The sequence below is a fragment of the Ceratotherium simum genome, chromosome 30, assembly GCF_057802395.1.
Source record: "Ceratotherium simum simum isolate JZ-2026a chromosome 30, ASM5780239v1, whole genome shotgun sequence".
Lineage (NCBI taxonomy): Eukaryota > Metazoa > Chordata > Mammalia > Perissodactyla > Rhinocerotidae > Ceratotherium > Ceratotherium simum.
The window spans coordinates 27,755,991-27,783,428 of NC_141929.1; the positions used below are offsets into that span (position 1 = coordinate 27,755,991).

Below are 27,438 nucleotides of genomic sequence, written 5' to 3' on the forward strand. Positions count from 1 at the left end.
AACTTGTGTGCATTTCTTAGAGAAATAGGCTTTAATGAAACCAAACATTTTCCTAGTGGGAAAGTTTAAAAGGCTGTCTGAGTGGGACTTCATAGTGAAATCCCTAAGTTTTCAATGCCTCTGCTTCCTTAATGAGTTTTTACTGATTGTCTAGCCTTACCTGTGAAATTTCACTCCAGCATTTTGTGTTTCTGTAATTGATGGCTGCTCTGTTGATTTAACAACATGCAGGAGATCAGTTTTTAATTCCCAAGAGAAACCTTACTTCTTACGAAGAGGATGTGTTGATGGCATACATTGTCTAGGAGCTTCGTTTAAAGGGGTCATGGGAAATTAATGTTTTTTTGAGGCATATCTGAATACATCTTTATTTTATCCTCCTGATTAATGTTTGCCATGGTATAGAATTCTAGGTTGTAATTAATAATTTCCTCAGAATTTTGAAGGGATTGTTTCGCTATTACCACCATAGCTATGCTGGTTTCATCTTATGTGATCTGGTTTTTGCTTTTTGTTCTGAAAGCTTTTAGGATTTCTCTTCATTCTCAGTCTCAGATTTCACAGTGATATGCCTTCAAATGGGTCGCTTTCATCTTTTGTTCTGGATACTCACGGGGCTTTTTCAATCTAGAAGCTCATGTCCTTCCATTTTGGAAAAATATTTTTAATGTTCTTTGATTTTCTTCCCTTTCTTCTTTGTTTTCACTTTCTAGAACTCATTCGAATGTTAGACTGCATATCTTAGAGCTCTGTTTTGTTCTCTGAACTTTTTAAAATAGTATCCTGTTCTTTTATGGTTTATGTAATATCTTCTATTTTCTCACTGAGAGTATGGTTTTTTTCCCATTATGTTTTCTTCTTCGTGCCTTTTGTCTGTCTTCCAAATTCCTTTTTTTGTGTGTTTTTGGTCTTTGTCTCTGTTACAGTTGTCTGAAATGTCATGGTTTTTGAATGTCTGCTCATATTTTAGAATAATGAAATTACTGGTTACTGATTGTCAGTTCCTGTCTCGAGGATACAAGCCTGGCTGGCATCTTAGCCTCAAATTGAGGAGAGCTATGGCGAGGGTCATGTAGGCTTTCACTTAATTCCCCCATTTTCAATGCGGTGTTTTAAACTTGTTTTCAGCTCAGTCTGTTTACCCTCTTTCAGTGATACCTGGGGTCACCAATTCCTGAGTCTTTCTGTAATTCTTCAGTTGGAAGTTGTTTGCTTCTGGACCCCCTCCACTCTTGGCAGAATTTTCAGCTTTTTTGGTCTGCTAAGTCAGCTGGACATCTGTTTTCTAGCTTCAAAATGTTGTCGTCTGTTCCATTCTCTTAGTTCTTGTGAGTTAATCCCCCTGCTCCTTTACTGTTATTTTAAAGGAGCTTTGGGAAGAAGCAGAGGTAGGGTGTGTTTGATCTGCCATGTTAAGCTGGAGAGCCCCTTTGACTGTACAGGCCGTGCCGTTTCAGTTAACTTAAGAATCATTCAGCGTCAGGCAGCAGGTGGACATTGTGGAGGAGCAGATCGTGACAGGAGAATCGTTTGTATCTTTGCAGGTGGTATGGCAGGCCACAAACAGCGTAATCAGTTGATTCAATGTCCGAGTGTCCTTCAGGCTTTTTATTTTGTCCTGTGTCCATCTTATTAGAAAAGCTTGTTTTTATTTTTTTCGTTTTATTAAGTGTGTTAATAACTGGTTTTAAGGTGTCACCCAGAGAAGGTTTGTCCCTGGTTTTAGTATCAGGGTAAATCAGTAATACAGCCTGCAGCCCATTCTTTTCAGTGTTTTTTATTGATACAATTGATAATAAATTTTGATCTATACTTTCCTTTTATTGTAGAATCCTTCTAATTTTGGTATCAAGGTTATACTAACTTTATAAAATAAGTTGGTTAGCTTTTCCTTTCTGTTCTCTGCAAGCTTATATAAAATAGGGATTATCTAGGTAGGCGTGTTTTTGGGGAAGGGGGGACTTCGGGCTACACTTTTCCTTTTTTAAACATACTGTAGGTTAAAGGTTTATCCTGGTTTTCTATCTCCTCTTGAGTGTGGATAATATCTCTTTCTACAAGTTGTCCACTTTCAATTTTATTTGCATAAAGATGTTAATAGAATTCTCATAGTACTTAAAAACTTTCGTGTGCCTGTAATTATGCTTTCCTTTACATTTTTAACATTATTTGTGCCTTTACTCCCTTTTCTCTTTATTTATTTATTTATTTTTTTATTTATTTTTCCCCCAAAGCCCCAGTAGATAGTTGTATGTCATGGTTGCACATCCTTCTAGTTGCTGTATGTGGGACACGGCCTCAGCATGGCCGGAGAAGCGGTTCCTCGGTGCGCACCGGGGATCCGAACCTGGGCCGCCAGCAGCGGAGTGCGCACACTTAACCACTAAGCCACGAGGCCGGCCCTTCTCTCTTTTTTTAAAAAAATCAGTATTTCTAGATATCTCATTAATAATTTCAAAGAACCAGCTTTTGGTTTTATTGCTCAGGTGTTGTTTTTGTTAGTTTTTCTATTTCGTTCTGTTTCTGCTCCTATCTTAATTATTTTCTTTCTTTCTTCCTTATTTTTTTTTTCTTGCGTTTTCACTGTTTTTCCCCCTAGCTTCCTGAGTTGAAGTCAATTCATTTAATTTGTTTCTGTCTTTCTTGATTGGTGGTAAGTGTGCTTTAAGTCTGTACAACCCGGGGCTGGCCCATGGCTTAGTGGTTAAGTGCTCGCGCTCCGCTACTGGCGGCCCAGGTTCGGATCCCGGGCGCGCACCGACGCACCGCTTGTCCGGCCATGCTGAGGCGGCGTCCCACATACAGCAACTAGAAAGATGTGCAGCTATGACACACAACTATCTACTGGGGCTTTGGGGAGAAAAAGGGGAAAAAAGGGAGGAGGATTGGCAATAGATGTTAGCTCAGAGCAGGTCTTCCTCAGCAAAAAGAGGAGGATTAGCATGGATGTTAGCTCAGGGCTAATCTTCCTCACAAAAAAAAAAAAAAAATCTGTACAACCCCAAGCAGCATTTTAGCTACATTCCATGGTTATGGAACTCACTTCTGTATGGTTTTCTTTTTTTCTTTTCTTTTTTTTTTTTTTTTGATGAGGAAGATCAGCCCTGTGCTAACATCTGCCAATCCTCCTCTTTTTTTTGCTGAGGAATACTGGCCCTGGGCTAACATCTGTGCCCATCTTCCTCCACTTTATGTGGGACCCCGCCACAGCATGGCTTGCCAAGCGGTGCGTCTGTGCGTGCCCGGGATCCGAACTGGCAAATGTTGGGCCACCGCAGCGGAGCGCGCGCACTTAACCGCTTGCGCCACCAGGCCGGCCCCATATAGTTTTCAAATTAGTGGTGCAAATTCTAAACTTGTGGATTTGCGTTTTCTCCACAAACTTTTTACTTTGAAAAATTTTAAACCTACTAACAATTGGAAAGAGCAGCACGATCAGTACCCCTATGTTAGTCACCTGGCTTTATCAGGTGTTAATATTTTGCCACGTTTGCAGTTGTTTCCCTCCCTCCTCCCACCCTCCTCTTTTTATCTCTATCTCCATCTCCCGTTCTGCTGAAGTCATCTTAAAGTAAGTTGCAGGCATCATGATACTTCACTCCTAAATAGACTAGCACTGGGACTAGGTAAGACATTTTCCTATGGAATCACAATGCTATTAGTATGCTTAAGAAAGTTAATTTATACAGTAATGCCACCTAGTCCACAGTATAGAGTCCATATTCAAAAGTTTCCCAGTAGTTATTGTCCTGGTACTGTCCTTCATAGCTGTATGTTTGTGAACATATGACCCAGGATCCACTTGATTTTTTTAAAAAAGTTATTCTTTTATTGTTAATTCCTAATTTGATTGCACTGTGTCCAGGGAACATGATCTATATAATGTTGATTATTTGAAATTTGTTTCATCTTATGGTAGAGGTACTGGTTTCGTCGATTTCTCCTTGAGATTCAGTTATGCTTCATATATGTCAAAGCAATAATGCAAGATACATGGTCATACTTAGAATAAAAGGCAAAACTTCCAAACAAATGAATAAGAAGAGCCAGTCTCTAAAACTTGGAATGAATACAGTAGTTATAGAAAACCTCAAACTCAAAATTTTCTCAAGGAAGCTAAGGGGCCATTTTAAGGTAGAAAAAGTTTCTGTTGGGACATGCTTTTCAGTTTTCTGTGCGTTTAGAAGCATATAAATAAAAATGAATATACAATTTAAGTAAAATACATCATTTGGGCATTTAAAGATTGATATGGCATCCCAAATGGGCTCCAATTTCAGAAGGTGGTAGACCTGTATTGAGCTGTGGAGAATTTCTAAATCACTCACACAGAGATAGGCCTTGACCAGCTGGTGTCTTGAGGCCTTGTTAATGCTGTTAGGGTTTGATGTGGAGAGAGTGAGTTCACAGACTGAATCAATAACGTTTCCTTAATTGGGGGGACAACATTTACTCTTATTATAGGTCATTGACATTATTTTGCCATTTCTTTATAAGACATTTTCAGGTGATTTGTAGTAACTTTGATTTATTTGCTTGATTAGTGATTTGTTTTGCTTCCTTCAATTTCTAAAAATGTTGACCTTGGTTTTACTCTGGATCTTGGGGTTACGTGTTCATGCCAAAACTGGTGACTCCTGCATTAAACACCTTTTACTTTCACTTTACATTCCCAGTCCCCTGGTTTTTCTTCTCCCTGCATGGGGACCCCTGGGATTTCTGGACTAGACTGAGCTGTGTATGTTGGGGAATGTGCAAGCTGTATGTTCAGGGTGGGAGTTTGTTGTGTTGGTGATTCCCACATCTGGCTGGGAACCTTCTTGAAGTGTGGAGTCCTCCTAAATGACAATCTTGAGAATGAGGCCTTGGAACCTGTAGCTGATCATGGTGCAGCTGAACCGCAGCCGGGGTCTGAGGACCTGTCTGTGTGTATACAGCAGGAGTGGGGCCCACTTTGGGCTATTCCTTGCTGGGTGTCGGTTTTAGACTAAGGAGGCCCTCAGTCTGTTGATCAAAATGCATTTTTCTCTTTCTCTTCCTCAGCTTTCTGAGGTTGATTAAAAGTCCCAGGAAATTTCCACCTTGGGCTCTTTGAGTAGTCCTGGAGTAGAACTGATTTCTAGGGAAATGCCATTGTGTTTGAGGCTTGGGAACCAAGTGAAGGTTGGGGAATAGTTTCTTCTTCAGCACCTTTGTAATCTCCCGGGAGGCATAGGCTTGTTTTGTTTTTGTTAAGTCACTTACTTGATGAAAATGTAAGCAAAGCTAACTTCCAGCCAGCATTTTGCAGTTGACTGGTTAATGATGTTCTCCACATAGCTGGCTAAGAAGGATGGAGGAAAAGCATGGTTCTTATGAAGTGTCCCCTTGTAAATTGTCATGGACTGTTAGTACTTCTGTTTCTCGGAAGACCGTTTTAATTTTGTTCCATTGACTGGTGAACAACATCAAAGACAAATATTTATTGACTGCCTTCTGTGTGCAGTCAGGGAACCACCTTACATGGTGTGGTGTATAGAAAGCATGTGTTATTCTGCTGTTCTGCTATGTGAGGACTTAGAGTATGGACTGAGGTGTGCGGTGGACCCCTGACATGTTTAGGGGAGGGAAAATTCAGAGATCTTGAATGAACAAATGGGTGACTGCCACCAGCCACAGCACCCATTTCTCCCCATCGTGTGTATGCCCCAGGACGCAGGGACGCTGTCATGGGACTCGGGGTATGGGCAAAGTGGAGCAGCCTCTTGTTGTTCACAACAGAGTGAGAAATTACCTTGGGAACTTCAGGTCTCTGCCAATACCTGAATGAGGAATGTTAATTCTGGGACACTACTGCTGTCAGTGTCCTGTGAACACCCCAGAGGACAATGAACGGCATGGGGGTTCAGAGAAAGAAGAGACCACTGTCAGCTCTGTGGAGCCCAGGTGGGGTGGGTTTTGACTTTACGGGCTAAGGAGGAGGGGTGGGCTATTGCAGATTTTGGGGGGGGAGGCAGGGACTCTGGAGAAGGAAGAATGGAGGTGGCAAATACGGGTTTGTTTGGGCCGAGTTGGGTGCTCCTGGGGGCTACAGTGGAGACAGAGCTGCAAGAGTTGGAGGAAGCCAGACTGTGGACCCTGGCGAGTCCTGAATTTTAGGCCCAGGTGGTAAAACATTACAGATGTAGTTTGGTCTCCTCCTCCCCAGAGCTCCTGAGAAATGAGAGTGGGCATCAGCCTGTCATTCAGGACTTTATAATGTTTTAGGCTGAAACACTATATTCAACTAGTGTTTTTTGTGTTAACATAAAATTGATATTGGTTGGAGTAGCTAGAAATACTATGTTGGCAGCCCAAGGACATTTACAGACTTTACACACATGCTTGGTAAAGATACCATGTGATATGAGAGGAAGGCCTTCCACAGATAAAAGTGCAAATAATAAAATAGCCCTTATTTGTCTTCTGGAAATAAAAAATTCCAGCCCTGTGAGGGTTAGAAAATGCCTTTTTCACTTTCATGGCCTAGTTATTGACTTGAGGTTCACCTTGGCACAGCCGGGGAGAGATTTAACTCTCAGAGGAGGAGCTGGTTTGACACCCAAAGAGATGATAGTATCTTTGGCCTGTGTCTGTAGATAGAAGTTTGGTGTGCTGGCTGAGAAGCCCTCCTTGCTGTGCAGAGCCCAGGGGAGAACCAAAAACTTGGATGTTTGGCTGTTATGCAGTTGAATCTCTCCTGAGCGCAAGTGGCGTGCCTATGTCTGTGTGTGTGTGTGTCGCGCAGTCGGTCCCAGCCAGGGTCAGCCTCTGGTGGCGGAGGAGCTCCATGGTGCCCCCGGTGTACTGGGCTGTGTGGTTTCATTCCCTCTAGTGTCCTAGCTAACTGCTGCCTGCAGTGGATGAAATCAGATATTCTTACTAAGCTGGAGGGAGAATTACTCTTACTTAAAAGGGGAAATTTGAGAAAGAAACTAAGTTCTGGTGTTCTTAGAAAATGTTACATTTGGTTCTTAGCAAATTTGTTGTTTTTCTTAAAAAAATTTTTTTTGAACAAGTAACATATTTATACAGATCTAAAACATAAAATGGTATGCCGTTTTCCCCTGTGCCCCAACTGTCTATCTCCCACACACATATATGCATGAAACCACTTTTTATTCATCTCTTTTATATCATTCTTGCAGATACAAATATGAATGTGTAGTTTTACTTCCCTTCCCCTTTTACACAGACACATCACATACACTGTTCTGTGCTCCTTGGAGAGATTCTTAACATTGCTTGAGTCTTTCAACAAAGGGAGAAACAAAATAATGTTTAATAAAGGCGTGCTGATTAATTTTATGGAAACTGCTGCTTGGACTGATGAGGAAAGAGATTTACTTAGAATTGATTATCAAAAATAATAGTATAGTTTCTGACCAGGGTTTGTGATGATTTTTAATGAACCTGGATGCATAAATGCTACTCTGCCTCTTAGAAATTGAAATTTTGTAAAAACTCCCGGTGGGTAGGTCTTTGGATTATCAATAATGAAAAGTTTCATTTGTGTGTCAGTTTGGCCTGGAGTTATTTTCAGTACCTCTGTCTTTTTCTCTTTTAACATCTCACTCTATCACTCCTTTTTTCTTCCCCCTAAAACATTTTTTGTCTTTAGTTTCCATCAGTTGTTGTCTGTGAAGTGTTCCTTTTTTCCAGCCTGGAATTGGTTTTGGGGGAGTGGAGGGTATAGATTTTTTAAGTCTCTTACCATCTCCAAATGCTAATGCAGTTCATTTTCCTCGGGTTTCTTTCACAAACAGACTGATTGTCCTCCTGCTGTTTTACCACATGGGCCGATAAAGTTTCAAGCTCTGCTGTCCACTCAGAACTCAGTGCTGTAAAGTGTACTGTGGGGTCAGTTTGTTTGAAGTGCAGTAAGAATATGAGGACAGTTGAACAACTTGGACTTTGTCTCCATAAAAATGTCATCGTGGGTATTGAAATCATGAAGCATTAAACACGTTTTTAAAAGATCTGAGTTGGTTTAAATGTTTTTCTCCCCTGGAATTCCTTTCTTATTTTTCTTCTGAAGACATGAAGTACTAGACCCTCATCTTTAGCCTTTGTCCCCATTTGTTCCAGATCGGGTAGAAAAAGTTCTGGGATTCTTAACTGACTTATGCACTAAGGTTGCAGTGAATAATGACCAACATTTGGGATGACAAGATTCAATGAGACTAAATTAACTTTCTGTTTTCTGAAATCTGTTTCAGCAACTGTACCAGATCCTGACAGACTTTGATATCCGGTTTTATATGTATGAACTACTTAAGGTAAGTGGCATTCATAAACAGTGAATTTTTCCAGGCTTACTCATCAAAGGAGAAGTTTTTGAGAGGGCAAAGAGAATTCAAGCAGAATATTTCTTGATGCCCGGAGAATTTAATGAGGTGTTTTTTTTTCACTTTATATTGAGGCCTCCATGGTGGGATCTTTACATAGAAACTTTGCAGTGGATCTGAAAAAGATGGCCAAGTCAAGGATCCCAGGGACATTTTACCAGAGATTAGAAGCTTCCTCTTCATAGCTCTTTTTGGCCCTTGGATTGTCTTTTTGCTGCTTAATTAATACTTACTATTAGTTTTCACTGCATAACAAATCACTGCAAACTTAATGACTTTTTAAAAATGATTTATGTCTCATAATTCTGTGGGTTTGCTGGGGTAGTCTTTTGGATGCCCTCATTCACATATCTGGGATGGCAGCTGGAATAGCTGAGGTCTCGTCCTCCGGGAGGTTAGTCTGGGCTGCCTCCCATGGTGGGCTCGGGGTTCCTAGCAGCAAGAGAGGGCAAACCTTGATGTGTAACCTCTTTTCAAGCCTCCGCTTGTGTCATATTTGCTAATGCCCTGTTGGCCAAAGCAAGTCGTGTGGCCCAACCTGGATTCAAAGGGTGGAGAAGTAGACTTCACCTCCTCATGGGCAGACCATTGAAGTCACATTGTGGAGGGACATGCATAGAGGGATGGCAGGCATTTACAGCCATCTTTTTCATGCCATCTCCCATAATCCCCTTCTCATATGAGACAACCTACCCTCTTTCCTACCCCTCTAGCCCTGGCTAGTTAACCTTGACATGCAGGGAGAGGTGATGGGTGGAGACTTCTAGGAGACTTAACTAATCCCAAGACTGAAATTTTCAAGCATTACTGATTGATGGAGGAACGATCTTTTTTAGTTTGTCTAGGTAAACACTAAGGTACAGAATTCTAGAAAGGTTTGTAAAATGGAATAGACCAATGGTTCCTAAGTTTTTTAGGGTCATGGATCACTAAGAATCTAATGAAAGCAATGAACTCCCCCCAAAATGCATGTATAAATAAATATACAGTATTACATCAAGTTTTGGGGAGGGTACGGGTCTCAATTTAAGAGCCTCTGAAAGAATATAGAGGTGACTAAGGTATTGGCGTTATTGAAGAAAATTGCCAAGATGGAGTTTTGTTGGGATTATAAACCGTTCCTTGAACAAAATACCAAGTTAAATTAAGGCTGAGCCTTAGGGAATGGGCATTTGAAGTACTAGCTTTATGAAGTGAATGTTTTCTTACAAGCACTTGCACAAACCACTTGTCATTAGAGCCAAGGTGGTGGATTTAAGGGTTCACTCTTATGGCTCATGAGTCTTTCTTTTGTCAATAAGATCAGAAAGGTGAAGAAAGTAGAGCTTGGTTTATCCCACCTTCCTCCATGTCCACTCCAGACTAGACTTGAAGGCCTCGTAGGGTAGAGGTGTGCAGTGCCGTGTCCCATGAGCTGTCAGGCTAGCCCAGAGCCTGGAGGGGCTTCCCAGAGAATCCTGTGCAGGCACCCCCCGAGAGCTGCCATCCAAATCTCACAATTGGTTATTCTTTAAAGTGAGGTATTAAGAGTTTGTGGTTAGCTAGCACACCAAAGGTAAGATTTATAACCTAGCACAATTATCCTTAGATCAGGTAGACAGCCTAATGATGCAGGTTGTCACAGGCTGGTCTTTCAGACAGCGCTCAGTGTCTGATGTCCTCTCTGCTTTCTGGAGGTGACAGCTAGGCTGTGAGGGCATACCTTGTGCTAATGAGGCACAGAATCCCAGATGAAACTCGAAAAATGCCTCTCATGCTTAATGGTCTGAAACTACCAGATTTTAAAACAGATAATCCCCCAAGGAATTTAAGAGCATGTCAGTAACTCCACAGGGAGTCTGACTAGTGAACTCTGCAAAGGAATTAATTTCTTTACTGTATTTGTTCACCCTTTGCTTTCATCAGGTGTTTTTCCCATCCCAGGTATTGTGGTCCTTATTAGTTTATTCCTTTGCGCAAAGACTAGGCAAAATAACAGAATCAACACTTCCTAAATGTTCTCTTTGGGGGGGTGGGGGGTAACGGAGATGGGGAAGAGGAAATATTTAACTTCATTGAAAATGTGGAAGAAACTGAGGCTGAGGACTGCAGAGTGATTGCTCAGTGCCTCACTGAGGCTTTGCACAGAGTCCGATCTGATTCAGGTTCAGGGAGGTCTGTCCTCAGGAGCCCTGGTTTCATAGGGCACTGCCACAAAGCCAGCGTGGAATCTTGCTACAACTCTTGTAAAACAAAGAGAAAGATTGAAGTAGAAACTGCATAAATGAAGTGAACACATCTTAAGTGTACAGCCTTGGGTTTTACGTAAGTGAAACCTTTGCCCAGATCAACACAGAACTGTGCTGTCCAATATAGTAGCTACTGCCTGCAGGTAGCTATTAAATTAAGTAAAATTAAGAATGCAGTTCCTGGGGGCCAGCCCGGTGGCGCAAGCGGTTAACTGCGTGCGCTCCGCTTTGGCGGCCCGGGGTTCGCAGGTTTGGATCCCGGGCGCGCACCAACGCACGGCTTGGTAGGCTATGCTGTGGCGGCGTCCCATATAAAGTAGAGGAAGATGGGCACGGATGTTAGCTCAGGGCCAATTTTCCTCAAGAAAAAGGGAGGATTGGCATCAGATGTTAGCTCTGGGCTAGTCCTCCTCACAAAAAAAAAAAAAAAAAAAAAAAAAAACAGTTCCTTACTCAAACTAGTCACATTTCAAGTACTCAGTGGCCTCAGTGTGGCTAGTGGCTACCATATTGAAGAGTGCAGATACAGAATTTTCTGTCGTTGCAGAAAGTTCTATTGGACAGGGTTGGTAGACAACATTATAAATACCCCAGAAGGCTCTCTTGTGCCCCTTCTCTTCAGTATTCCGTCCTCTGAAGATTATATTTTCACCTCTACCACCATAGTTTAGTTTTGCCTGTTCTTGACCTTCATATAAAAAGCATCATACACTGTATACTTTTTTGTGTCTGAGGAAAGCAAAAGTTGCTTATCCCTGGAATGCTGATCCTAGGGATCATTCTCTTGTGTATGTATTCCTTCCCACGTAAAGATACCTAGTCCAGTCCCCTTGCGAGTCTAGTCCAGTGGTTCTCAACTAGGTTAGCTTTGTCCCCCAGGGGGCATTTGGCAGTGTCTGGAACCATTTGGTTGTCACAGTTGGAGGGGTGCTACTGGCATCTGGTGGGTAGAGGCCAGGGATTCTGCTAAACATCCTGTAATGCAGAGGATGGCTCCCTACAACAAAGAATTATCTGGTCCAAAATGTGAACAGTGCTGAGGTTGAGAAACCCTAATCTTGTGCCATGGAAAACTCCACCAAGAGCACTCAGTGCCAAGCACATAGTTGGTACCATAAGAGTATGGGTTGTTATCATTATTACTCAAGGAGTGTATCATGAGGTTCATGTAGCCTTCAAGTGCTTTTTAAGACAAACTGAAGAGCCTAACGTTGAAATTTATGAAAACAGTTATTGTGCTAATAAAAAAGGGAGATTTAGGAGCAAATTTTTGTGTTATTTAAAACAAAAAGGAAACTTAACCCAAATAGCAGATGGGTGAACGATTTGAATCAACATTTGTCCAAAGAAGATGCAGGTGTACCTCATTTTATTGCGCTTCACAGATAATGCATTTTTTACAAGATCCTCCACCAGCAAAAAGATTACGACTCACTGAAGGCTCAGGTGATGGTTGGCAGTTTTTAGCAGTAACGTATTTTTTAATTAAGGCGTGTACATTGTTTTTTTAGACATAATACTATTGCACACTTAATAGACTGCAGTATAGTGTAAACAGAACGTTTAGATGCACTGGAAAATCAGAAAATTCGTGTGACTCGCTTTATTGTGATATTCACTTTATTGCAGTGGTCTAGAACCGAACCTGTGATATATCTGAGGTATGCCTATAGAGGATGGCCAATAAGCATGTGAAAAGATGTTCAACTTGATCACTCATTAGGGAAGTGCAAATCAAAACCACAGTGAGATACTGCTTCAAACCCACTAGAAGAGCTATAATCAAAAAGATGAACAATGACAAGTTTGGGCAAGGACGTAGAGAAACTGAAGCTCTCAGACGTTTCTGATGGGAATGTAAAATGGTGCAGCCCCTTGGGAAAACAGACAGATTCTTAAAAAGTTTAGTGTAAACTTAAGATACAACCCAGCACTCCCACCTTTAGGAATCTACCCCAGAGAAATGAAAGCATATGTTCTCCCAAGGACTTGTACAGGAATGTTTATTAGCAGCATTATTCATAATGTCAAAAAAGTGGAAACAAGCCAAATGTCCCTCAACTAGTACATTCATATGGTGGAATACCACTCAGCAAGAAAAAAGTAATATCGTTATGCTGAGTAAAAGAAGCTAGACAAAGTACTGTATATTATTTCAGTTTATAAATGGCCAGAAAAGGCAAATCCGTGGCAACAGATAGCAGATCAGTGGTTGGGAGGAGAGAGGAGGGAAGGAGGAGGTAGGGGGAAGATGGGAAAGAGGATTGATAGTAGGCAAGCTTAAGGGAAATTCTTGAGATAGTGGAAAATTTCTAAAACTGGATTGTGGTGATGGTTGCACAGCTCCATAAATTTACTAAAAAATCATTGACTTGGAGGGGCCAGCTTGGTGGTGTAGTGCTTAAGTTCACGCACTCTGCTTTGGCGGCCCAGGGTTCACAAGTTCGGATCCTGGGCATGGACCTACGCACCACTTATCAAGCCATGCTGTGGCAGGCATCCTACGTATAAAGTAGAGGAAGATGGGCATGGATGTTAGCCCAGGGCCAATCTTCCTCAGCAAAAAAAAAAAAAAAAAAAAAAATCATTGACTTAGAGCCAGCCCTGATGGCCTGGTGGTTAAAGTTCCCTGCACTCCACGTCAGCGGCCCAGGTTTGATTCCTGGGCGCAGAACCACACCACTCATCTGTCAGTAGCCATGCTGTGGCGATGGCTCACATAGAACTGGAAAGATCTACAACTGGAATATGTGACTGTGTACTGGTGCTTTGGGGAGGAAAAAAAAGGAAGATTGGCAGCAGATGTTAGCTCAGCGTGAGTCTTTCCCAGCAAAGAAACAAAACAAAACAAAACCTCATTGACTTATACGCTTAAAAATCTTATTTGTTGGGCCAGCCCCGTGGCTTAGCGGTTAAGTGCGCGTGCTCTGCTGCTGGCGGCCCAGGTTCGGATTCCGGGCACGCACGGCCGCGCCCCACATACAGCAACTAGAAGGATGTGCAACTATGACATACAACTATCTACTGGGGCTTTGGGGGAAAAAATAAATAAATGAATAAATTGTTTAAAAAAAATCTTACTTGCGTATCAACTGTCTTATAGAAAGCAATTGCCTCCCTTGGAGTAATAATATAATCATAATTCTTAAAGTCCAACTGGTTCAGGGATTGTTTTTAAGGAAAATACTAACATTAAAATGCATATTAATCTAGAAAACCCACATGGGACACTTACCTGTAAAAGAATCCATGTTGACAGATATATTTGGCTGTCATTCTTCGTGTCCACGTGAACTCTTGCATGTCATTTGAACCACTTGGAGAGGTGATTTCAGTGAGGTTCCCAGATCTAGTTTTAAACACATCATATTAGACCAACAAAGTAATGTATGATTTCTGAATGCAGGTGGTTGATAAGTTACTGCTAGCTACAGGTAGGGGAGGAGTGCCTAAAGAAGTGTATCGCTCCCCCTTTTTAAGAAACCTTCATCATAGCCTTTGATGTCCCTTCCTAGCAGCTGCCGGCGTGTGCACAGACAGCAAGGGGTGCCTTCTGAAGCGTGTTTTTTCTGTTTTGTTACAGACAGTCAGCTGCCCCTTGGGAGCCTGTATTCAAGTCAAGCTGTCACAAAAAATAAGAATATGCTTGCACTGGGGGGTGGTAGAGGGTTTGCTTACTTTTCTCTGTGCTTTCTTATCTAATAGGCTCTGGATTACTGCCACAGCAAGGGAATCATGCACAGGGATGTGAAACCTCACAATGTCATGATAGATCACCAACAGAAAAAGGTACCATTACAGCCAGGCAGCAGCAAGCCTTTCACTGGAGGGCTTAGGGCCGACTAAAATGTGGCCAGTACCTAGGTGGTTTCTGGAGACCCATGCTGTTTTCTTTGGCAGACTTATGGTACTGTTACTTCTTCAGTCTCCAGGGTTGGTTTCTACTTTACATAAGCATAGTACTCAAGGAAAGTAGACAGCTGACCGGTTGCCACTTGTTTATTTTGGTCATGGTTCTCTGGGGGCCTCAAGAAAGAAACTGCAGCTGATAGTTTCTACTTCTTTTTTTAATGACACTCAGACCAATCTGCCTGGCCTTAAAAGTACACTTGGGTCCCTCCTATTTTCAGTATCCAATTCTGGTTGTTCCTGACTGGTGAGTAAATGAATCACTAGTGTTAGATTAATGAAAACCTGGAGCAGTGCTTCTGTCCAGGCAGGGGGCATGTGTCCCCAAGCCTTTCAGTTATGACTAGAGCGTATAAGGAAAGCTGTTAATGATGGGGGGAATGTGTCACACATCTAAGTGGTATGGAGGCAGAAAGAACCTTAGCTCTGTTGATCTAGAGAGGATGGTAAGTCAGGATAATTTAAATTTATAAGAAGAAAAAGCAAATGAGATTATGAGTGCTCTGCTCTAGAAATGTCCTCTTATGCAGTTGCTGAAAGTGTAATTTTTTAGCCAGTGCACGCATTTTTTATGTGGCCAAATAATCACCTAATGTGATGTGGCTGTGTTCTGAGGCACAGGCATCTAGAAATAGTGGTTTCACATCTTGCGTTTCCGTATTTGTAGCTGCGGCTGATAGACTGGGGTCTGGCGGAGTTCTATCACCCCGCCCAGGAGTACAATGTCCGCGTAGCCTCGAGGTACTTCAAGGGACCGGAGCTCCTTGTGGACTATCAGGTAAAGGCGTCAGCAAAGCGCCTCTGGGTTCTTTTTGTATTTCCTTAGGGCTTTTCCTAGTTTGCTGTTTGTTTAGTCACGTCAGATACGTTCAAAAACCCAGTCTTGATTCCACTCCAAAATGATAAATTTCTGATTTTTCTCAACTAGTTTTTTTTTTGGCTTTGAATTCTAAACTATCTGCAAAGATCAGCTGAAGACTAGAAACTCAGAACAGAAAGGTGCATTTCTAACACCCTTGACTGGTTGTCCTTATGTCCTCAGATGTATGATTATAGCTTGGACATGTGGAGTTTGGGCTGTATGTTAGCGAGCATGATCTTTCGAAAGGAGCCCTTCTTCCATGGACAGGACAACTATGACCAGGTGAGCAAACCCCATCTGACTCATATCCATTTGGGGGCAGATGCGAAGAAGACAGCATCCCTTGATACGGATGCTGGCCCTGAGCCACTAAATAGCACTCAGTGTCTGCATATGAGCTTTTCTTCACGGTAAAGAATTTCACAGAATTTTGTCTGTGGTTACCAGGTCTCCAAAGAGGTAGAGACCCGTAATGCTTTCTTATGCTCAGCTTCCAGAGTGCGTCTGGGAAGACGTCAGGCGCCTCCTTGCCTCTTAAAACTGGCTTCTAGTCGTTAGATTGTGGTGCCTGCACAGTTGTCAGCTTCTGGAGGATTATTGTCATAAGCGTGTTACTGTTCTAAAGGCAGTTTGGAAACATGCATCCATGTGAACTTCGTGTCGTTGGGCATGCTGCCTGTCGGCCCAGGCTTGGATCTGTATGTGGAAGTTCTCTAATTCCTTGTGCAGTGTCGTCACGGGCTCACAGCGAGTTCTGTGCTCAGTGATTTGGTCAGTTTGTTTTGCGTTTCAGCTTGTTCGCATTGCCAAGGTTCTGGGTACAGATGAGCTGTATGGGTACCTGAAGAAGTATCACATAGACCTGGATCCACACTTCAACGATATCCTGGGACAGTAAGTAAGAGAAGGAAAGAAAGAGGGTTTAACTTTCCCACTTCAGGAGTGGGAAGGTTAGCCGAAAGTGCTTTCTAAAGTTTCTTTCCCCTTTCTGGCCATGTCAAAATGGAAAGATCTTTTTTTTCCGTGTGTGTTTTTTTAACTTATTTTGAGATATTTGGGCATTGTTTATTTGTGTCATCTAATCATTTTTCCTTCTCTGAGAGGTAACCTGTTTATTAATAGAAAATGGAAGAAAAATCAAAGTGTTACAGAAAAAAGCTTTCTGGTACAGCATATGCTTATTTTAATGGAAAAATCATAGAAAGCTGTGATTCTGCTTTTAATAAGAGATTTGTAGTTTCTTCATGTTCTATGTAATGGATTTTCTGTAAGGTAGCAAATTCTAAAGTATATTTTCAGGTACAGTGCAATAGTGTTGAAATGTAAATGTTGTGTTGACAATTTTCAAACCGTATTTTATGAAACCTCATGTTTCTGAGGATAGCTCTCTAAATATATCTGCTGAACAATAAAAATTACTCAGTCACCTCTGTGCCTCACCCAGAATTGACTAAAAGCCTGGGGTGTAAAAAATAATCTAGAAGGGGTCCGGCCCAGTGGCGTAGCAGTTAGCAGTTAAGTGCGCGTGCTCTGCTTCAGCAGCCTGGGGTTCGTGGGTTCGGATCCCGGGCGTGCACTGACACGCCGCTTGTCAGGCCATGCTGTGGCGGTGTCCCATATAAAGTGGAGGAAGATGGGCACGGAGGTTAGCCTGGGGCCAGTCTTCCTCAGCAAAAAGAGGAGGATTGACATTGGATGTTAGCTCAGGGCTAATCTTCCTCACAAAAAAATAAAGTAATAATCTAGAAGAGTTCTGCAAATTCTAAATCAGATGTAGAACTTTTAATTAATTTCATTTATCAGTCACAGGACACTGTTTGGTTTGAGGATGCTGTGGTCGTAACTATGGGGGTGGAGCAGGTACCAATAAGAATGAGATTTAACGAGCTTATAGTCAGTGCTGTATTCTGAAATTTTGTTGGCTTTAGCCCTAATACGTAAGGAAGGATTCTTGTTGAATTTAATCCCAGAATACTAATGCTTCCCTTTTCTTCTCAGACATTCACGGAAACGCTGGGAGAACTTTATCCATAGTGAGAACAGACACCTCGTCAGCCCCGAGGCCCTAGACCTTCTGGACAAACTTCTGCGATACGACCATCAACAGAGACTGACTGCCAAAGAGGCCATGGAGCACCCGTACTTTTGTGAGTCTCCAGGCGGGCAATTTATTAAACCAAAATTCTTCTACCCTCTATGTTTGAGGCCAGTCAAGAGAATTCTGGGTATTTGGATTGAATTGTCCTTGGAATTTGGCCTCATTAGTTCTAGACTTCTGAGACAGGTTTGCAGATCTGTTTCTTGATCCTCACGGGTGTTTGCTTATTCTCCGCTGTAGCTCCCTTGAGTCTGGTCTGTTGGACCATTCCCCGTGGCCCTGAGTTGATAGATCACAAGTGTCTAAAATTTGTTTTCAAATATATATGTTTGTGTGTAAATCTGATCAAAGATCTTTTCTCCCTCAAAAAACAAGTAATTAGCTGGAAGTAATAAGGTAACCATAGTGTATTTTTAAAAAAGAAAATAAGTTAAATAGAAGGAATTTGAGGAAAGGAAAGCAGGTATGGAAAGACCTCACTAAACTCCTATCTGAATTACTGACTTCTTAGGTCTCACTTGGAGCTGTGTGTGTATATTCAGTTGATGTGGCTACTTATTGTTCTGCATGCATGCAGTTCTCCCCACTGATCAAGTATGTCTCAGACTTTCTGCTTATTCTCTGCAGTGTGAGGTGATTTAGTCCAGTCCCAGAGGAGACCGAGAATCAGGGAGGTTAAGTGACCTGTCTCAATTCACCCTCTGAATCGAGATGAACACTTTCAACCTGTGCTATCATTCATTCTCCTTTTTTCCCCTCTGGAGAGTAACTAAATCTTCCCGGAAGAATGCATTGCTGTGTGGTCTGGCACTTGCTGGCCCATGAGCATTAGCAGACAGCAGAGTTAAAATGTCTCAGCCTTCCAGCCTCAGACTAGCGCAACTCGGGTGTCCTCTTTCCAATTTCTCGCACAGAAAGCTATTTTCACCCTTTGAGTTAGATTGAATTAAGAACGTTTATAATGTGTAACTCATGATCTGTCTGCTTTTCTGAATACACATCATACTTCTATAAAAATTTTTTTTAAACTACCCTTGCTTAAAATTGATAGGTCTTCTAATGGCTCTTTTTATTCACCCTTTCCTCTGAAGGGCTTATTGCACAAACTTTGAAGAAATTGGGGGTTGGATATGATGTTAGTATTCAAGGAAAATAACACATAAGAAAATGAGGAGAGATTTTGAACAGTGGGAAATGAGTGTTTCTCTGCCTCTCTTTTCCATGAGTCTCAGTAGTTGAACGTGTTTTCTGAGGAAATATAAGAGTTGACTGTAAGAGCAATTCTCCTGGTCGTTTTTCGGTGTCTGGTTTTTCTATAACCTTAATTCTGTAATTTCTGTTGCCCGCCTGGCCCTGACTTTCCCAGCAGTCTGACTGCTCTCTTTATCTCACTGTGGAAGGGTTGGGTTTGTCATGGTGCTCTCTCCCACGCTGACCAGCTGATTCCGCTGACTTTCGTCCTGTTTTCTTGCAGACCCCGTGGTGAAGGAGCAGTCCCAGCCTTGTACAGACAATGCTGTACTTTCCAGTGGCCTCACCGCAGCCCGATGAAGACGGGAAAGCCACGGGTAATGCGGCGTTGATGCTTGCCAGTAAAACCAACCAACCAAACACAAATCGTGAAGGAGAACTACAGTGTGATAAAAAGAAATTCTAGTCATTCCTTCTAAACAAAGAAGAGTAAAGACCTAAAAGTCTGTCAAAAAGAAAGAAACTCCCCAGTACTAGTCTGCAGGGAGCTGCCATTCTGGCAGCGTGGCGGTGCACGTAGTTCGGGATCTGAGGGAACTCTCCCTTTGGAATGCCTGGGAGATGAGAGACTCGGAGTTGTACATTTCCCTTTATTTAACAGGAGACCACTGTTGAATTAACTCGTTCGGTCAGCCAGCTCTGAATATCTGACTTCCCATCTATTCCACTGTGGTCTGGGTTCCCTTTGGTGAGATTCAGGCTCAAGTTTTAGCAAAACGTCAGCAGTCTGTACTGACACACCAGCCTCACTTACGAAAAGGAGATATTAAAATAGTGACAGTATTTTTTTTTTTAAGCTCTTATACAAATTCATGTTTTATGTATTTTTTTATGACATGAGCTCTCTAGGAAATGTACCTCATCCCTGTGGTTTTCTTCTCAGTGTCTTCATTTGGGAGCAAACTGCAGTCACTCGCACGGAGTCCCTTTTGATGTCAGGAGGCGTCACTTTAAACTTGGTGATGCCGTGAACAGGTCCATCTGTCTCATCAACAGTCCCATGCATAACTCGGAGCTCACTCTAACCTTTGTTGATTTGCCTAACCGTAAAATCGTGTTGCTGTTTTTTTCGTGTAGCTTTTCTTTTTGCAGCCTTGTAAGGAAAACCCTACCTTTCCCAGCACATCCCTGTGTGTGCACCTATTTTAATGCACCTCTCTGAAACAAAAAGTTTTTGTTCACAACCATAACTAAAGCTGGAAAGTCAGTTCAGGCAGGTCGGGGAGGGAGAAAAACATCCTATCAGAATTTATTCAGGAAAGACTTATTGGGTGAAAAAAATGTTCTCCCCCCCTTTTGCCTCTCTTTATCCCCATTAGAAACAATTCTTGCTGTTATCAGAGTAATCTGCATTTTTAAGCTCTGATAGGTAATACGTAAGTGTGTTAGCAAAGATAAGTCTCACGTGCGGGGACTGGAGTTGTGTGAGCAGGGCCACCCCATAACCCAGGCAACTGAGGAGAGCAGTTTGCACGGGGCTTGGGGAAGGAAGTGGAGCTCCCGGGCAAGTATCAAAGCTTGGGATCCATTGTGCTAGCCTTCACGTTAACAGAGGAAGCTAGATTGTGTTTAAAAAAATTAAAAATAGGGCTGATTTCATTTTGGGGACTTGTCACCAACATGGTTTGCAAGCAGTCCCCCCACCCCAGCTGCACAGCTGTGGGGGCTTCACACACCTAGGCTAGAGCTAGAGGTGTCTACCACCAAGTCACACTTTAGGATTTCTTCATTAACTATTTAATAATGCCATACATTTTTATAAGGTTAGATTGTTTGGAAACGTGTTTACATTCCATATTCCAATAAAATCGTATTGGTATTGGTAGCAGGTCCTATCTCTAAATGTAGATTCTATTTTTGTCATTTGGTTGGTGGGAACTTAAAATGCAAATAAAACTCTTATTATAGAGTTGAACTATCAAGTTGAGCAGATTAAAAATTAAGATCCCAAGGCCAGGAAATGCATTCAGTTAACTTCTCATACCAATAACTACCTGCCTGTCTTGCATATTCTGTATATTAACGTATACATTTGTTCTACTTGAAAATCAAAGGCAAGACATGAACTCTTGGCAGAACCTGTATTGATGTGTCAGGCAGCAAAACTCAGTGTTTTGGATTATCAAAAGCCTTCGAATGTGCCCTTCTATCAGAATCCCATCGAACTGTTGGATGTTAGGGAGAGGTGCCACTGTGTGTCTTTCCTGCCCCCTACCTCTCATCGTCTCCTTTGTCTCCCACGTGTTTTTATTTTTAAGTTGGCCGTCTGGGCCAGGCAGGGGGAGCCTGTTGGAGGGTCTTGGTGAAGTAGTAACCCTGTTTCTTTCCCTTGGGTCCCCCAGAGGCAGTAAAAGCAGCCGGAGCAGAAGAGTCAGGTGCCTTACTTCTGCCTCTCTCCCCTTTGGTCACAATGTGGTTGGTGCAGACACAGCTCACCTGTCGGTCCGTGGGTTCTGTAACTGCCGCTTTGACACAGGAGTAGTTCTTCATTTTTATGCATACAGTTTACTTTTCTACCATATATAGTTTTTACCTCTGCTCACGCGTTAGACATACACCATAACTGAGTTTAAGATGCTTACTCCTTTCTGAGTCTGGTCTTGACACCGAGCCTCCGGGCCTGTAGGGTTGATTGAGGTGGTTCTTTCCCACACTGAAGCGAGTCTAGTCCAGACCTTTTCTCGTTTACCTATCTCCAGAGCCATTTTGTGTCCAGATGGGCCTAGCTCCCCTGAGATTTTATAGAGTATATACCTGGGTTAGGAGATGGTCTTGGAGAGTTCCAGAAGAGGGCTGAGAGTGTGTGAGAGAGAGAGAGAATGTATGTATCTGAGAGTGGGAGTCTGGTCTTATATTTAGACGAAGCTGTGCTAGATTTACCCACCCAGTATCCTTTTCAGTTAGCATGCTCTTTCTTTAATTCATCTCAGTAATTTCCATTAGACGTTTTGTTTGCTTCAGTACTTTATAACTGGTTAAAAGTGCCTATGATAAGGACTTGTTATTTCCTAAAGAAAAGCAAAAAAACGTGGGGAACAGGGTAGTGTTAACACTATCATCTCAGGTACTGCCTGTGTTCGAGAATCTAGACCTGATGTGAGAACAAAAGGTTCCTGTGCCAAACAGAGCAGCGTGTCATAGTTCATTGGCCACAAGTGAGCATAGCTAGCCAGGTTTTACTTCAGCCGAGGAGTCTCTGGTGAGAGCAGAACCAAGAGAGGGCTGCGAGTTTCGTCGGTGGTTTGCTTGCAGTTTGCTCTGCTCGGCATCGTATCAGCTGGCCTGCTCCTGTCCTGTCCTGTCCTAGCCCCGTGGAGGTGACTGGCTGGGAGAAGCCATCAGTGTATAATGCAGACCAAGCATTCCTGGGTCTTCTCACCAATTAGAGGAGTGTCAGTGCCCGTTCCGTGCAGCACTTAAACATCAGTCTCTCCGCTGGGTCTCCTAACAGACGTTGTCTAGCACGTCGGTACTCACGGGGCTCAAAGCAAGTGTATTTCTTTGCTGAGGAGGAAGGTGCTCGCAGACTAATTGATTGGAGGAGATGGAAGAGTGGCAATCCTTGGGGGCTGAGAGAGGGGCTGTTGCAAGAAGAAAGGGAGCCAGTAAGGAAAACAGACGAAAGGGGGAGCTTGAGGAGGGAATATGACCTCGAGGGGAGAGGCTAGGGGACGTGAAAACTTGGAATGGCACTTCCCCCTGGATTGGTTCCAGCCGGACTGAAAGGTGGTGCTCTCCCGGTGGCTGCTAAGGCCCCGAGAGTTGGCGGCCGTGGGTCTCAGGCTGCGCCTACTCAGGGAAATGACTTAGGTTCTCCCAGGTGCTGCACTGCTGAGGATGGAAGCAAAATTATTTTGGGACACAAGCAACAGTTGGAAGAATTTTTCTATTGAAATGGATCTAAGAGAGCCGAGTTAACAGTTTCCTTTAATGCCAGTTCAGATTAAATGATTCATTTAGTAACCTGTGTTACTGCATGAGTACCCACAGGGAAAGGCAAACTTCCTTCCTGCAAATAAATAGGAGTAGATATAGCTAATCAGAGTCAAGGTCATTGAAATAGAAACCCTTCCAAAAGCAAAAGCAGGGTCCACATGAGCACACGAAAAGTCAAACTTTGTCAGTGAGCTTAATAAATCTTAAGACTGAATAATGTCCTGCCTTTGAAAACTAACCCCAGGGTGGGAACACAGGGGAGGGGAGGTGGCAGAGAAACGTCTGGCTAAGAAAACCAGTAATAACATACCTTTTTGAGCTATGAGGATGTGTTAATGAAAACGACCCCAACGAGGTGTTCTAGAGGCTGGGGAAAGTGATGTGATGGGATATACAGGCGATGTATACTTTTGTGTAGAGTCTCACAATGTGCTAAAAATGTGATGCTTAATCCTGAACTGCATGTATTGGGGATTGTTAAAAAAAGAAAACTTTCATTGAATCAATAAATTAACAGTTTTTCACTTGCTGGCTTTTCTTGCTGTAAATGATGACTTAAGAGCTTGGGACAGAAATCTTGACACCCAGTGGAAAGCTTGGATAAATCTTCAAGAACCATGGAGCCAACTATTTCCTTCTGTTTGCAGAAAAGCAACACTGCCTGGGTGGTGATCCTTTACAAATGACTACTTCAGACAAGATTGGCCACCTCTTTGTATCACTGGATGACTGATGTGTGATAAATGTGCTGCTGCCCTTAGAGGAAAGAAAAATGCCATGTTAAATCCTGTTTTCATAAATAAAAATGTTGATGATCACCAGCCTTCCCAAGTGGGAGACAAGCCACTGCTATGAAGGCCTTAAACTTGTATTTCCTGTCTCTTGGGGGAGAGGAGGGCTGAACCTCGAACTGCAGAGCTGTGTGTGCGGTGGATGCAGTAATCACCTTGGTGTGAAGAGTCCTTTAGCAGGAGAGGTGGGACTAGAGTGGTGATTTGGTGGGGACTGTTCTGTTTCTTGGTGCTTGGTTCTGAATTGCACCACTCAGACACCTGCTGCTTGGGGTTGACCTGTGGCACAACTTGAACCTTTGTGGCAGGGTGTTCTGCGTTTATGAAAATCTCTGCACCCCCACTTTTTGCAAAAAAGGCAGGCACACACTCTTGTTTGGCAAATGGTGGTGTCTTTAATTAGTGTGCTTGCTTCTCACTGATCCCTCTGTGGAGTTGGACGTTTGGAAATCAGTTGCTGAAGTGCTTAAAAGCAAATAGAGTTCGTTCGTTCTTAATGTTAAGTGCCACGTGGCCTTTCTCAAATACTAAGCATAGAACCCCTCTTTTACCCAAAGAAAGTTTTCACAAAATGATATTTGTGTGTGACAGCTTCCTAAGTGCATAGTCCTTTCTCTCAGTGCTGTACTGTTCTGAGACAATCCTTACAGAATCCTGCTGGCATCTCACTACCCACTCACTGTGCTGGACATGGAAGGAGAAACGAGGTTTTCAGGCCATGCCAGACAGCTGCTTCCAGGGGAGAGTTAAAAATATTTGAGCTCCCTTTTGCTCCTTATTAGTGGACTCGGCCCTTTCCCTGTGTAAATACGGTCATCTGATTCTTTGTCCCAAGACGTCCTCAGTAAATTGGGTCAGGTCTGATGGGGATCTAGAGTTGGACTGCTGAACTTGTAGCTTGGCTTGCACAGAACCGTCAAGAGGCTTCAGTGCTTCTGAATCAGCATCCTGTACCTAAGAGAAGGGGAGGAGACCCAGTCACACACGTTGTGTCCAGAACTTTCCCCTTGCTCTCACTTAAGGCTGTCCCCAGGACCACCTCTGTTAATGGTGATCAGAAGAGGAAAGAAGCGGTACTCTTTGAAACCTGCAATCATAAAGTCGGTCCTTTACTAGGTTTTCCACAAAGTGGCATGGGCAAGGCAAGCTTGCGTGCTGTTCCCAGCACTCTGCAAGAGAAGGCGGCCGCGTGCACGTGGAGGCCTGTCCTTCCTCCGGGTCAGAATAATTAATGCCGTCTTTCCCCTCCTCCCGTCTCTCCCCAGGTCTGTTGCGGTTCCTCCCACTTTTCCATAAGCAGAACAAGAACCAAATCAAACGTCTTAACGTGTGTAGAGAGATCACGTTCCGTGAGCAGACACAAAATGGTGGCAGGTTTGGCGAGCACGAACTAGACCAACCGAAGGGCAGCCCACCACCGTATACCAAACCTCACTTCCGAATGTAAAAGGCTCACACGCCTTTGGCTTCCTGTTGACTTCCTCCTCACCCAGAAAGCATGGGAAATGTGAAGGGTATGCAAAATGGTTGTTGGTTACTGTTGCTCCCCACGCCCCTTGACTCGTCCTGTGGCCACCTGTTTTTCCAGCAGACCACGTTAACTGGCCGGCCACAGACTCCACAGTGGGGGAATGGGGGCATATATGGCATGACGGGCAGTTACATATTATAATTTTAAAAGTATATATTATTGAATAAAAGGTTTTAAAAGAAATGTATGGAGAGTTTTCAGTATGGAAGGGGCCAATAACCGAGACCCGTGGCCACAGAGGCCTGAGAGAAATAGAAGAGCGTTTGTGCCAGGTGCCAGCGGAGGAAAGGGGGAGTCCCAGAGGCGAGGAGGGCCGGGCGTAAGGATGCGCTTTACAGAGATGAGGAGTTGAAGAGCGATGGTGAACTGATCCTGGGGATGGGGTGAGCCGCAGATGGTTCAAGTAGACTTGGAGAGCCAGGAAAGCCAGGCTTTGCCTTGAACACGTTCGTCTTACCTTGACCCCTCCTTCCACAGCAGGTGAGTCACCCAGCGATTTAGGTGGAGGGTAGACGTTAGCTCTGGTGAACTCGGGAAGGTGCTGTAGCTCCTCCTTTGCTTTCCCTTTGCTCGTGTCTCCACACTTCATCCCACTTGCCAGTCCTGTGCCCCCTCCCCACGCCCCCTTCTGAAAAAGCCTCTTACCTTGGAGCTGGGTGAGTCTGCTGTCCTGAGGCAGGGAAGGGGTCAGGGGCCTTGTGTCCAGACCCAAAGGCTGCTTCGGATCGCGTCTTGAAGCTCCCGTGGACGGGAAGGAAAAGGGGTTGCTCAAATGTGCAAGTGGGTGGGATGGAGGCACCAAATCCGTTAAGTGAAAACAACTAAACCCTTGTTACAAATGAGCCGCCTCAGTCCTCCCCTCGCGGGACAGCCGTGCTACGGGGAGGTGAAGGCAGTGACAACCTAGTGGCTGCCAGCCGTGTCTCTGTCCTGGCACTGCCCGTAGGGAGCAGAGGCGGCGGGCAGGCCCCACCCGCCCAGGTGGCTGGGTGGGGCGCCCACTAGTTCTCCACAAAAGCCACTTGATCCACACAACATTCCTCCTCCTGTCTTCTCTGCTGCTTGTCCTGAACAGGTGACTATGGGAACCCAGGTGTGGATGCTCACAGTTTTTGAAGGAATTATGGGGGGAAAGCAAAGAGGCCCCTCGGGGCCACCACAACGTCACAGTGTACCTTGGACCAGCTTCTGTCGTATCCAAGCAGTTCCTCGGGTGTGGGCGCTCAAGACTGTGCGTGGCCCTGGACACCAGTGGGTGAGGGCCCGCAGGCCCACTGCCAGCTGACTTGGTAAGGCCAACGAGACACTGAATGGATGGACTTGGTACTTTCTCCCTCCATCACTGGCCTGGTGGTCTCAAGTGGTCTCTCAGGAGGCCCCTTTTTGACATAAGGCTCTGCAAATTTCTGTTAGTCTCCTGGATCTCGGGCACAGCATCTCAATACCTTGTCATAATGAGCATGTCCCTGAAGCTCCTGTGGACGTGGTGCTTTGTGTGTGTGTGGTTATCTACATAGTATGTTATCTCCGTGTTGACCAGGTGGTGTTTGAGGGCCTTCCCGGAGACGAAAAGTCTCTTTGGAGCAGATACATGGTCACCTGGCGTGAGAGTGCTTTCGATGCCGTGCAGAACTTGAACGCTAGCTTGGTCCTCCAATTTCCCTTCTCAACCAAGATAATCTTGGTTTTTGTGGATGATGATTGTTGGGTGAAAGGGTTTGGTTGTGGAAAGAAGGGGAAGGAGTGTTTGCTTCCGTTGTTTTGGCCTTGAGAGAAGGGGACAAGGAACCTGCTAACCCAAGAACAGTCTAAAGCTGATCCACAATGTGCTTGGAAATTCAGAACATCAATTCACGTCTTTGAATAGTCCTGCTTGTGTTTAGGTTGTTTAAAGTAATATTTATTGAATTTTCCTGAATACCAAAGTAATGTATGCTCATGGTAAAAAATTCATGTGTTACATAAAAGTGAATAATGAAAGCCTACCCCCCCAACCACATACACACATGTACAAACTCTTTCCTCCCTTGGAGGTAACCACAGTTAAATTTGGCATATATCTTCCAATTTTTTTCCTATGCCTTTACTAACATTTTTAAACTATAATGATTATTTTTATAGTAATGTAATCACACTATACATTCTTTTTCTACAACTTGTGTTTTCACTTAGTTGTGAAAATCTTACTGTGATAGCATGTATAGATCTACCTCAGCCCTTTTCATGGCTGCGTAGTATTCCATTCTGTGATGTACCACAGTTGAAGCAATCCCTATTGATAGACTGTTAGGAGTACTATTACTAGTGTTGCCACAAGGAACAAATTTGCAAATACATTTTTACACAGTATATATGTTTGTGAGATAACATCTTTAAAAAGAACTGTGCTGTATGATTTTTTTTAGAAAGGGTGTTGTTATGATTCAGAGAAAGCAGTCTTCCCTTCTCTTGCTGGCGTAGGTTGGA

At 43.5% G+C, this 27,438-nt stretch overlaps 1 protein-coding gene across 5 annotated transcripts in view; it reads left to right on the forward strand.

The window, feature by feature from the left end:
* Window positions 1–25,165, forward strand: part of CSNK2A2 (casein kinase 2 alpha 2) — a 39,893-nt gene extending 14,728 nt beyond the window's left edge. For 2 of the 5 annotated variants that reach the window (XM_087420174.1, XM_087420169.1), the window contains 7 exons: window positions 8,238–8,297; window positions 14,300–14,383; window positions 15,171–15,281; window positions 15,546–15,647; window positions 16,159–16,259; window positions 17,364–17,512; window positions 18,938–23,174. In XM_087420174.1, coding sequence (XP_087276300.1) covers window positions 8,238–8,297; window positions 14,300–14,383; window positions 15,171–15,281; window positions 15,546–15,647; window positions 16,159–16,259; window positions 17,364–17,512; window positions 18,938–19,014 — 684 coding nt within the window. In that variant the 3' untranslated portion in view covers window positions 19,015–23,174. Of the gene's footprint in view, window positions 1–8,237; window positions 8,298–14,299; window positions 14,384–15,170; window positions 15,282–15,545; window positions 15,648–16,158; window positions 16,260–17,363; window positions 17,513–18,937; window positions 23,175–23,210; window positions 23,276–23,297; window positions 23,522–24,706 lie in introns of those variants that run through there. The other 3 variants (XM_087420173.1, XM_087420170.1, XM_087420172.1) reach the window with 3 other exon arrangements.
* The last annotated feature ends 2,273 nt before the right edge of the window (window positions 25,166–27,438 follow it).